The sequence below is a fragment of the Ammospiza nelsoni genome, chromosome 10 (genome assembly GCF_027579445.1).
Source record: "Ammospiza nelsoni isolate bAmmNel1 chromosome 10, bAmmNel1.pri, whole genome shotgun sequence".
Lineage (NCBI taxonomy): Eukaryota > Metazoa > Chordata > Aves > Passeriformes > Passerellidae > Ammospiza > Ammospiza nelsoni.
In genome coordinates this window covers 12227788-12240259 of record NC_080642.1, presented here as the reverse complement: position 1 = coordinate 12240259, position 12472 = coordinate 12227788, and the positions used below count along the sequence as shown (strand labels likewise).

General features: G+C 46.3%; 1 protein-coding gene across 1 annotated transcript; it reads left to right on the top strand.

Annotated features, from left to right (window-relative positions):
- Positions 1-771: 771 nt before the first annotated feature.
- LSG1 (large 60S subunit nuclear export GTPase 1) lies at positions 772-11982 on the top strand. The gene is made up of 14 exons (XM_059479238.1): positions 772-866; positions 941-1058; positions 1282-1402; positions 1971-2057; positions 2916-3002; positions 5042-5102; positions 5796-5972; positions 6137-6562; positions 6860-6961; positions 7769-7912; positions 8197-8320; positions 8909-8988; positions 9623-9796; positions 11067-11982. Exons 1-14 carry the CDS (start codon positions 786-788, stop codon positions 11244-11246), a joined length of 1962 nt encoding a protein of 653 aa, XP_059335221.1. The 5' UTR covers positions 772-785; the 3' UTR covers positions 11247-11982.
- Positions 11983-12472: the final 490 nt, after the last annotated feature.

Genomic DNA, 12472 nt, shown 5'->3' with positions numbered 1-12472 from the left:
ACCAGGCCGAACCAGCAAGAGAAACTGGCCCCACTGCTGGTGGCACTGCCACAGGCTCGGCTGGGGCTGGCAGCCCTGCGTGCCACCCCAGTGCCAGGGCCTCCAGCTGCAGCACCGACCTTGGGGTGGGAGTGAACCGTGCCCCCAGGCTCATTACTGGTGGGGCTGGTGGCTGCTATGGGAGGGAGGGGGTTACAGCTGAGCCTGAGCAGGGGAGACCCAGAGAGATGTGTGTCCATACTGAGCACCATAGGATGGGAGGGATAGAAAGATGGATGGATGGATGGATGGATGGATGGATGGATGGATGGATGGATGGATGGATGGATGGATGGATGGATGGATGGATGGATGGATGGATGGATGGATGGATGATCACAGAACCAATTGAGTTGGAAAAGACCTCTGATATCGAGTCCAACACCATATCAACTAGACCATGGCACTAAGTGCCACATTCTTAAACCACTCCAGGGACGGTGACTCTACCAACACACTGCGCAGTCCACTCCAACGCCTAATCACCCTTTCAGTTAAGAAATTCTTCCTAATGTCCTACCTAAACCTCCCCTTGGGCAGGTTCAGGCTGTGTCCTATGGCCCTGGCTGGGCGGCGAGGGCCGGTGCCGGTGCGGTGGCACCGCCTGGTGGCGGACGCCGGGCACGCGGCGGAGGCTCCGGGCGGCGGAAGGGGCGGTGGAAGGGGCGGTGGAAGAGGGGCGGAAGGGGCGGTAGAACGCGGCGGTCCCCCCGCCCCTTCCGTCGGCGGGGCGGCGGCGGCGGCACATGGGCAAGAAGCGGAGCGATGGGCTTGGGCGCTCCCTGCAGCGGCAGCGCGGGCTGGAGCGGCGCGGCGCCTCCTCATGGGTACGCCGGGGGGCCGGGGAGGCGGGAGAGAGGTCGGGGCGGCCCGGGCTGACGGCGGTGTCCTGTCCCCGCAGCTCCACGCCAGCGAGGTGGTGGCCGAGCGCGGCCCGGAGCTGCGGTCGGCGCCCGAGCAGAGCCCGCTGGAGGAGTTCCTGGCCACGGCCGAGCTGGCCGGCACCCGCTTCGTGGCCGGTGAGCAGCTGGGACGGGCCTGGGGCAGATCTGGGGCCGAGGAGGGGATGGGGCGATGTTCTGGGCTGAGTGGGTGCCAGTGGGAGCTGGCAGTGGGTCTGGCCCGGGGAACTGGGGTAGTTTGTGAGGCCGTGAGCCAGGGCTGGGGTCAGCAGGGACAGGATGGGTGGCAGGGCTAGCAGCACTGGGGACAGGTGGCTTTGGATGACTGTCTGTCCTTTAGAGCGTCTGAATGCCCAGATCGTGTCTGCCCAGAGCTGCACGGGCCTGCTCTCAGCGCAGGAGGCCCAGCGCGTTCGGCAGCTGCAGCAGGAGAACCAGGAGTTCCTGCGCATCCCACGGAGGTGAGTCCTGCAGGGCTGCCTGGGCGCCCCTTGCCTCACTGGGGCTCTGGGGCTGATCCCTCTTGGCTGCAAGTCTGACGACGGCCCTCAGATTGGCAATACCCTGCTTTTGGAGAAGCCACTAACTAACACGTGAGCAGGTTGTAACCTACAGTACAGTGCCAGTCTGCCATGTGAGTGCTGCCAGTGCCAGCCTCTCTGCCTGATGGTGTGGGTTTCCTTCCCAGAGCTTGACACTGCTGAGGCAGGTGCATCCAAGCTGCCTGGTAAGCTCTTTCAGAGCTTTGTGAATGGTGAACAGAGAGATTAAGCCCCATCTTAACGACCCTACAAAACTTAGCTCTAGAAAACAGCTTTATGGTATCTGGTGTACATGCTCTCTGCTAATGGAGTTTGGAAGGAACAAGGAAAGAAGGTGTACTTAAAGCTGCTGAAAACAGATGTATGCACATCTGAAGCATTACTTCAACATAACCAAATGTGTGGTTTTTATGTTCTGTTTACTGAAGTAATGTAACTGGACTGACTGCTATTTCTGACCACTCACTCCAAAATATGCTTGTGATAGGCCACACTGGGATAGGACAACCAGTGCAGAGGACTTGAAGCAAGCAGAGAGAGAGAGCTTTCTCGAGTGGAGGCGACAGCTTGCCCAGTGAGTATGCTGCTTGTGGCTGGGTAAGTAGCTGGTGGCATTTAGTGACACGAGAAACAGTGAGTTGTACTTATCCTTGTTGGACCAACAAAAGTAACATCTACTCAGCTCTCTGTACTTGTCCTGGAAGGCTGACATCCCAGCCACAGTCCACCATGTCTTTGTGCTCAGCTCTGCAAAGCTGTCTTGTGTGTGCATGTTCTTTTAAATGAATTCAGGATGGCATTTGATGTTCTTAATTCACCTGTGAAGTAGAGGGTTACTGGATGTGTCTTTTTGGAGCAACAGTGCTGCTCTGAATAGAAGGCCATGCTGCCAGCCTGCTGCATCCAGCAGCCTGTGCTGGTCTGGCACTGCATCTGCTGGCTTGGAGACTCGGCTGGTATCTGTTCACACCCTGCAAGCCCATGCTTACCCTGAGTAAAGTTGTTCAGGTGGTGGTAACACCAGGCTAAAGGTTGTATAGAAGTATTTCAGGTACCATCCCCAAATTTCAGGTTTTTTTCCAAGGGGTACTCAATTAAGAAAAAACTGCTGGCACTTGGGATAACTTCTGTCACTTGTTATCATGGCTCTCTAATTTCACAGGCAGACTCTTGATGAGTTCTTGTTCTTTCCATCTTTTATCACTTTTGCATTGACAAGATCAGAAGCCGTTGTGTCACCACTAAACCACTGACAGCAGTGTACCTGAGGGCTTGATCTGTTTGAAAAAACATCAGAAATAGTACCTCTTTATGGGTTTGGTTTGATTACCCTGTGCAAAACTAAAGCCTTCTGGATCTAGGGAGGGACTGGGTGTGAGCTTACAGCCTGCCACGGGCCAAATGTGACATTGTTTTTTCTGTTTTGCCTTAGCCTTGAGGAAGAGAAAAAGTTAATTCTGACCCCATTTGAAAGAAACTTGGAATTTTGGCGTCAGCTTTGGAGAGTCATTGAAAGAAGGTAAAGTATTTTGCTATCCACTTTTTAAAAAGGGATGTTGAATGTAATTTCATGAATTGCAGCTTTTGAGACAAGCTTCAAGTGTCTCAGCACAGGAAAAATTGTTAAGTTAGTAATGTTTTATTATCAATACTGCAGTGATTTTGTTTTTGTGACGTCTACTAGCTCTCAACAGTGTGATGTGCAGTGGTTCACTGTGAGTCTCTTGGCCTTCCTCTGTGTTGGAGGTCTGTGTCACAAAGTGCCTTTGAGATCTCTTGCCAAGATTAACCCCTTCCCTTCCTTCCCAACCAAACTACAGCAGCTGATGTTCAGGAGCAGGAGACAAGGACTAAGTAATGTTGGGAAAGAAGGAGCCTCTTGGTCTTTGTGTCTTTGCCACACAGAGAAGTTGCAGCAGTGCACAGAAGACAACAGGCTGTCATACCACAGGAATAGCTTTGTTTGCTCTGCTGAGCTGTAATACAGTAAGACTGGTATCTGCTACATTAATCTGACTGGGGCATTTAATTTCACTAGTAATTAGGTTTAAGATCATCTCATTTCACTTTCGTAAAATTGAAAAATACTTCACCAGTGAGGTCATGGTGAGCTGGTCCCTTCACAGAAGGGCCTTTGTACTGAGTGCTGCTGGGCCCTTGGCTGGGAGAGTGCTGGTCAGGAGCATCCACTCTAGGGTGTCATGATGTACACTGTGAGTGTACAGGGTGTTTTGGGGTGACTGGAATGTCATTAATGCCTTTCTGCTCCCAGCTTTTTATTTCATGTAGAGTGAGGGTGCTGTCTCAGCAGTGAATGGAAAAGTCACTCAGTCCTTTAACCTTTCCAGATAATTTGATCTATCAGTTTTTTCCATGTATTTGCTTCCAACTAGTTCCCAGCAGTGTGGTTCAGTAACTTCTCTGTATCCCATCCCAATATGGTGGTGTCAGCTCTCCCTCATATTGATCTTTGAATGTCTGTAACTGTGCAGTCCTCTTTGTACCCATGGGGCTTATTAAATTATTCCCTTGGGGGCATTACCATTTTTTTTTAAACACATAACAAACTGCCTAGTGAAGCTTGAAATTCTTCCATTTGACCTGTGGTGTTCTGAAGTTGTCCTGACTTGACAGAAATCTCTGTCAAACAAATGGAATTAGCATGTGATAATACCTGGCAGTATTTTAAATTACTTGCCTGGAGAAGTTGTAGTGGAAGAGGCTGTAGTTAAATTTTGCCCTCCTTTTGACAAAAGAAGCATGAATGCCTTTGGGATCTGAAGCCATTGCATTTAATTAGTGTGTGGAACTAATGAGTCCTGCTCATGTATGTGGTGGCAACCTGGTCTCTGGGCTTGGAAGGTGTTTCCTAGAAGCATCTTGCAAGGCCTTGCTTGCATGGGGGAACAACATATTTTACTGAAGTCTAAGAATATTTTTTCATTGTTTTATGCTTTTTGTGACAAAAAGAGCACAGAGGAACTTTTGAAAACATCCAATAGCAAACGCTTAGAATCTGTATGTCGTTTGTGGGAGGCTTTGTACATCTTGTTCTATGCAAGGAGGACAACAATGTTTCAAAATATCTCACTGTGTAGGAAAACCACCTCTTCTTTCTCTCTGTAACCACCCTGCCACAGTTGAGGATGTGAATAGACAGAAACAAAGTTGTGTTACCACAGTTTTTAGTACCATTCTAAAAGATAGAGTACCACTACTGTGGTTCTTGCCTGCTGAGCATTTCTGAAGGGTAGATGGGTTGGCAAGACTGAGATGTTTTCTTCTCCCTTGCTGGCTGTACAATTGTGCAGGAGAATGAGCCAAGTGAGGAGGAAGCACTGTATGGCAGTGCTGGCTTGTAGCACAAGCATGGCTCTGTTGGGCAGGTGGGCTGCTGAGATGCTGTGTTGTTCAGTAAAGAGATTTAGTAGGATAATACAGTTGAAGCTATTAAAATCCCAAGGAAAACTTAAAAATCAATAATTTGCAGTGTCTTACTGCTTTCTTTGGGGCAGTGTAAGAATGAGTACTTCATGGGGCTTTCCTTTACTTTTGCAGTGATATTGTAGTCCAGATAGTAGATGCCAGAAACCCCCTTCTGTTTAGATGTCAGGATCTGGTAAGTAAACCACTTTCTTGAATGTTGTCTTCATTTTATGTCTTAAGGTTTGTGTGATATATTTTTTGCTCAATGCATTCAGCCACCTTGAAGCTGTTTTGCTGTTGTGCTCGAGTGGATATCTTATTAATTGATAAAAGTATTCTGGCATGAATTTTTCTTTTGGTATTTCACACAGAATGTGGTGGATTTAGAGGCTCTTCTGCAGATGTTACATTGCAGATCCTATTTTATTCCTCATTACCCATTAGAAGTGTCCTCACCTAAAGGAATTGTCTTATGTAAAAGCATAGTGGAATAAAAGTGGGTGAGGATTACAAAGGATTAAAAATTATTCAAGTGACAAGTTTGTAATGATAGGCTATAGAATACTGCAGCAGAGAGACATGAAATTGCTCAAATAGTTATCTTAGGAGCTCTGCTGCAGGGTGCTGATTAATATCTTGTCACAGCTCTAAGCAGACAAGGTGTTTGCACACATGGCCAGCAGGAAGCCGTATTTTGGTAGTTGCATGCTCCAATTTGTTCTTGTGTCTGTCTGCTGAACAGCACTTCCACCAATCTAGGGATGGTAAGCTTGGCTACACTCGTGTGGAGCTGCATGGAGTAATTTGTGTTGGTAATCTTGTGTTTTTTTGGGGTGGAAGGAGTCGAAACCAGAGTGCAAACTGATCCTTCTCTTGTTTTCTTTAGGAAAGTTATGTTAAGGAAGTCAGTAATGACAAGGAGAACATGATCCTGATCAACAAAGCAGATTTGCTGAGTGAGGAGCAGCGTGCTGCTTGGGCACAGTTCTTTGAGAAGGAGGGTGTCAAGGTGGTGTTCTGGTCAGCTCTGGCAGAGTGTGAGCGCTTGTGTGGAGAATCAAAGGTACTGCAGGCGACCAGTTCACACTGGGTCTGTGCTGGCTGCAGCTGGGAATAGATAAGCACTGGGTTGTCAGCTCTTGGGATGTGGCTGATGACAGCTCCCTGAGCCAGCAGCAAGGCTTGGGGTTGTCTTTGCATTTCACCTCTGAAGTGCTGTTCCCACAGGAACTGGGCTCTGAGGGGGGAGTGGAGCACCCCAGCGGTTCTGAGGATGGAGCCTCCAGTCAGGAAGATGACAGCACAGCACAAGGAAGTGCAGAAAGAGCATCCACAGGCAGCACTTGGCAGAGTGCAACCCAGGCCCTGGGGAGTGATGATAACAGCAGTGATGAATATGAAGACTGTGAAGATGATGAAGAGGAGGACTGGCAAACCTGTTCTGAAGATGAAGCTGGTGACAGCATAAATGCTGTTGGTCCACAGAGGATGGAAAGCAGGACTGATGATGCTGCAGTGCAGCACAGAGTGCAGGAGCAGAACAGGAATGTCAGGAACTTCAGCCATCTGGTACAGAGAGATGAGCTGCTGGAGATATTCAAAACTATGCACAATGGACCAAGGGTGAAGGATGGGGAAGTAAATGTTGGGCTGGTAAGTTGGACTTTGTGCTTAAATGGAACTTAATCTAAATTCTAATTCCATGTTCCCTCCATGGTAAAAATTCATCCTGTAGTCTGGCTTCCTATAAGGGTATAAAAACTGGCAAGCACAAACCACTGTGGGTTTTGTGCAAAGATTAATACTGAAGCTCCTAGAGCTCAGTGTGCTCCCCTGCTTGCCCTAGTTTTTCTTTTTTTAGAACATTTTATTAAAGAGCTTTTGTGTCAGAGCTCTGCCAGTCTTTTGGCATCACCCTGCCTAATAACATTTCACTTCTTTGTCATCTAGGTGGGTTACCCTAATGTTGGCAAAAGTTCAACCATCAACACAATCCTTGGAAATAAGAAGGTGTCGGTGTCTGCTACACCAGGCCGTACAAAGCACTTCCAGGTACTGCTAACAAATAACATCAGTCTTTTTAGCATTTCTTTTTCACCAGTGGAAGAGAGCTTCATTATGACCTAGTTACAGCCACATGCACTCACTGAGAACTCTGCCAGCCTGAACTGTGGCCAGCAGAGTAGGTTGGAGAGGGGTGGTCTTGATGTGTGTAATTTTGGAACTTTAGTTCTTGCTTCTAAACTTGTGCTCGATTTTGAGTCACTCATGAGAGCTGCAGTGCAATGGGGCATGTTTTCCATCTCCTGATTTTATTTAGTTACCTTGTCCCTTTTTTTCCAGTACCAGTTATGAGGCGAGAACCTTTTTAACATGAGTGTTCCTCCAAGTAGCTTAAGGTCAAGGCTTCAAACTATCCTTGTCAACATCATTGCTGTGAATAAATGTAGTTTTGCTGATATTTTCATATTGATCAAACTTTGATTTTGAGGTAGCAGCTCCAATGCTGTAGTGGGACCATTGTGGAATTTGTACTTTTCAAACTCCTCGCTCTTTCAGAAGGTCCAATACACTTAAAGGATTCTGGAGTGCTTTCTCCTCTGCCATCAGACTGGAGAGCTGAAGATCTTGCTGCCCCCATCTGGACACCTTATTTAGCAACTTTGAAAAATGTTGCTGTCTTCTACATCTGATCTGTTTAATTCATTAGCTGGGACCAGCAGGGCAGATGTCTGTGTTAGTAGAATTTGTGCTTGTTGTCATTTGCATCCATGTTTCATCTGTGCATTTGATTTATTTTTTTTTCCCTCCCTGGACACTGAGTTGCCATAGTGAACTAATGGGTTATTTGTCATGTAGACCCTGTATGTGGAGCCTGGCCTATGCCTTTGTGATTGCCCTGGTCTGGTGATGCCATCTTTCGTCTCTACCAAGGCAGAAATGATTTGTTCTGGAATTCTGCCTATAGATCAGATGAGGGACCATGTTCCACCTGTTTCTCTAATATCCTTTGCATGGGGTTTGTAAGAGTGCATGTAGGGGTTGGACCTGGAGTGTGCCATGTTCCAGCCAGCAGCACATGTGCTCATGCTTTGAGGGAGGTGGGACATACTGGATAACACAGCCCTGCTGTATTGGTCTTTCCCTATCTCATTTCAACTTAGTGTTGTCAGACTTGTGTTATTTTTCTGGTTTGCAACAAAATCCAAAAGTCATTCTTTAGAGTGACATGGGCAAGATCACTTTGTGATTTACAGCTACACAAGTCATTTCCTTCACTAGCTTATGTTTGCCAGCATATCCCACGCAACATTTTGGAAGCAACCTATGGAATAAATATCATAAGGCCAAGGGAAGATGAGGACCCAGATCGAAAGCCGACAGCTGAAGAGCTGCTAACAGCATATGGATGTGAGTGATGATCCTTTTAAAACCTGTCACCTCCACTGTGTGCATGGTCCTGAACATGGTAAAGTTAGGCCCAGCTTGGGTTTGTTGTGCATTGGACCTCTTTGATAGGACTTGCCCTCCTCTCAGGAATGGTCTTTGTTAATGCCTCATGTCCTGTGGGAGCTGGAGTGGTGCTTTGCCAGTCTCATCTGACAGATGTAGTGATAGTGTGGAAGATATTGGTGAAATGCCCTGCCAGTCTGTAGTGTGGTGCTCTTACCCTTTCAGATACCTCCTAGCATCTGTGTCTGAATTAAACTTTGAAGAATGCAGTGAATTCTCATTCTCTTTAAAACAAAAATAAAACCCTAGCAGTTTTCTGCTAGTAGGAAGATGTCAGCTCTTACAATTTCTTTCAGGTCAAGATGCTTCTGCAGTACTTTTAGTCACCAAAGTTCTTCCCTTTTTTTCCCCTGCTTTCCCCAAGAAAAGCCTCTTTCTAAGGGAGTATTTTTGAGGAAGAATACAAATGGGTGGCTAGGCAGCAGAGGAGAACACATTAACATTCTCTTGTACTTACAAAGAATATACTTTGGATTTCTCTTCTAGATATGAGGGGCTTTATGACGTCTCATGGACAGCCAGACCAGCCGAGATCAGCTCGATATGTGTTAAAAGATTATGTCAATGTAAGTGCTTCCTACATCTGGGTTTTCTTCTCTTCTTAGAGGTGAATTAAAGTTTGCACTGGAGTACAATAAAGTCAATTCTATTTCTCTGGATAAAATCACCATGTATCAAAAGACTCTTGAAATTGGGCTGCTTTTGTGTTTTAAAAGAATAAATTGAATTTCTCAAGCTGCCTAATCTTAGAAAGGTGATTGCTTAAAAATATGGTGCCAGCTAAATAATCATATCTCCAAAGTAGCTAGCAGATACTCAAGAAATGAACCCATAATGTACAGCTGGACCAATATTTGCACGAAGGACTGTTGCTGTGAGTGTTGTAATACTGCATGCCTCTTTAGCACCTCTCAGCAACTTATTGTTGATAATTTCTTAATAGGATCCTCTGGTGCTCCTGAGAGTTTTGCTCTGTGTTGTTTGCAGCTGGGCACTGCAGCTGCAAATGGTGCTTTGATGTAGAGGTGGAACAGTACTTTATCTTAGGAGTCAAGCCAGTTATTGTCTGGGAGAAGAAATAAAGTGTACTGATAGTCTGCTAGTGTGAACCCCTAAACTTCAGGCCCTTCTTAGGTTTGGAGTTGTTTTCTTTCCTCTCTGAGTTTCTTTTGTAACAATTGAGTCCCCTTGCTTTCACAGGGGAAGCTGTTATATTGCCACCCGCCTCCTGGTATTGATCCAAATGATTTTCAGCACCAACATCAAAGATGCCCTGACAGTACAACTGTGCAGGCCACTGGACAGGTGAAGCCTGAGAAAAATACCAAAGCAAAACAAATTGAAAATGTGGTGGACAAAACTTTTTTCCATCAGGTAAATTCTGGAAAACATTTGTTCTAGAAATTTTTGCTGCAGCACTCATCTGTAGTTACAGGGGGAAAACCACCTTTGAGGATGGAGGTGTGCTGGGTTGTGTTAATGGTGTTTAGTGCTGTGGGATCTGCATGTAATTTCTACCCAAGAACTCTCTGTTCTTTTTATTATCTCCTAAATCACTGAGGATGTCCTCAGTGACAGAAAGATTGCTAATGAGGTGTGCACAGATGATTTTTCAGAGGTCAGCAGGGTGACCCTGGTCGTTAGGAATCAGACATCAATCTTGAGCAAACAGGAGGGTGACTGGGAAGAAAGACAAGGAGGAATGACTTGACAACTGACCCAGAACATGGTTTTGAACTAACAGGTCCTTCAAAGTGACTTTCCTTTCCTGAGCTGATGTATTTAGAGGCTGTAATAAGCTTTTTTAAGATAATTTAGTATTACACTGAGGTTTTGACTCGGAACCTGAAATCAGATGAAAAGCATACAAAGTGATTTAAAATCCAGTCAAGAAATCTCAAAATTTGGTAGAAAATGGGAATTTTTCTTAACCTGTATGATTCTTGTCAGATCCAACAGGCATCTGTTTTGCCTCTACACTACTGAAAAAGTGTATTAATGACTTACAGTGAAATATGAAATCCATAACTGACCAGATCTGCCTACCTGACAGGGATTAGAAGAGGTTTTTGGCTGTGAACAGGATGGGTCATAGATGGCATGTTCCATTCTGTGTGGTTAGCTGGATGTGAACACCATTTATTTAGCACAGCTAAGATAATCATGCATTTTGAAAACAAGAACTCAGGCTCTTTAAAAAAAAAAAAGTGAGCTATTTTAGAAAACTGTGACCTGAAAAGCATTTTTGGGATTACCAGACTGTTGCTCTGTCTGCCCAAAGTGCTGGCACAAGCTGTGAGCCCCGTCAGCGCTGCCCACGCTCCAGACTTGAGCAACTTATTTTGGTCTGCGGCTTTCCTGGGCGCCAGATTTATTTGTGAAGACAATTTATTGTGCAGAGAGCAGAGGCTGTGAGGATCCATCCTGGTGCTGGAGCTGATGCTGGCTGGGACACGGTGTCACGTCAGCGGCAGGCGCTGGGGACCCGGCACAGCTTGGCAGCTTTGGCTGCCTGCCCTGACCTTCCTGCAGCTCTGGAGCAGGGGCTGCTGCGTTTGAGCTTGCCTGTGTCTGGTTTCACTGACATGCTGCAGTGGTTGAGGAGCTGCTCCTTGGTCACTGGGGGTTGTGTCTCCTTTTCCAGGAGAACGTTCGTGCCCTGATGAAAGGGGTCCGGGCTGCCATGGGCTACCGGCCGGGGAGCGGCCTCGTGCCTGCGGCTGCACCCAGCCCTGCCAACGTGGTGGGAAAGCCCTGGAAAAAACACGGGAACAGGAACAAGAAGGAGAAAATCCGCAGGATCACCAAGCACCTGGAGGCTTAGCTGTGGCACCAGTATCTTGCCTTTTCAGGGCAGGGACTGCACTGTCTCACAGGCCTTGATTGAGGGGGAAAAAAACAGATAAGTGGGCAACGGTAGCTCACCTGGGAGCTCTTTGCAGTGGATTGGCCTGGCAGGGGATGAGAGTGGGCTCTGGTGGCTGGAGTTCATCCCTTCTGTGAACAAAAGAGACCTGGCTGTTGGTGTTATCTGGAATCCAGCCCAGACATTTGACTGCTGCTGAAACATCCTTTCAATGGGAGCAGATGGAGCTGTGCAGGAATGTTTTTTCCTTCCATAAAGGATGTATTTTATAGCTGTTGCAATCAAAGCAAGCCCTGGTAAAACTGAGTAAAATCTTTAAACAGTTGGATTTCAATGAGTGATGTTTGTTACATTTTGAGACACTATTGCTCTTTTTTTTTCTTTTTTTTTCTCCTGCTCTTTAAGGCTTGTTTGTTGATTTTACAAAATGCTTTAGCGTGTTGACAAATGAGGTAGAATGATCTTTATTGCCCTCTTCCTTCTCTGCTGTTCTCAGTCCTATTCTGTAGAATCTAACCACTCCCTATTTCCCAGCTTGAGTAGAGTGCAGCACACCATGCAAGGAAAATATTGCTTTTATATCCTTTACACTGAGCTGGTATCAGTTTTTTCGTGTGACTTCCCACTGGTATTTTTAAAAATTGGCTCTATATGACTGCCTAAGAATTTGGTGCTAATTTGTCCTTAAATATACTTGAGATTTAACTACCTGTATGTGTGTCGTGATCTGTCTCATTGCCCTAAGTCAGAGAATTGTCTATTAGCAGATTTTAATTGAGTACCTGAGTATTTGATGCTAAAAAGACTTTACTTACCTGGGGTCAGATTAAAGTGAGATTTACTTCTCAGCTGCCCTACTGAGAAAATGTTTGTGCCCTTGGTCAGAGCTCTTCGTTCCTTGTTCAGCACAGGGAGTAATGATAGGACTGGAAAGGCTCACGAAGACAAGTCATGCTTTGGTTTTAGGTGGTGGAAGGAATAACACATGATGCTGGTCTCTTGATGCTATAAAAAGGGATTGCTGTCTTGTAATCTTTAAATGTGGAGGGAGAGATGAAAGCAACTGCTGAGCAAAGCCACAGCAAACCAAGGCAGTTTTGGCTTTGTGACCCTCTGTGTGTGTCCTGTACAGGCAGTTTGCACTGTGTATGCAGAGGGTTCAGTGACAGCAGAGCTCTCACCTC

Bases quoted from the DNA above. Each gene is read 5' to 3' on its own strand.
- LSG1 (XM_059479238.1), top strand. From the start codon at position 786: ATGGGCAAGAAGCGGAGCGATGGGCTTGGGCGCTCCCTGCAGCGGCAG. The intron at 1,059-1,281 runs GTGAGCAGCTGG...TCTGTCCTTTAG, and splicing joins CGGCACCCGCTTCGTGGCCG to AGCGTCTGAATGCCCAGATC. The intron at 5,973-6,136 runs GTACTGCAGGCG...CTGTTCCCACAG, and splicing joins GCTTGTGTGGAGAATCAAAG to GAACTGGGCTCTGAGGGGGG.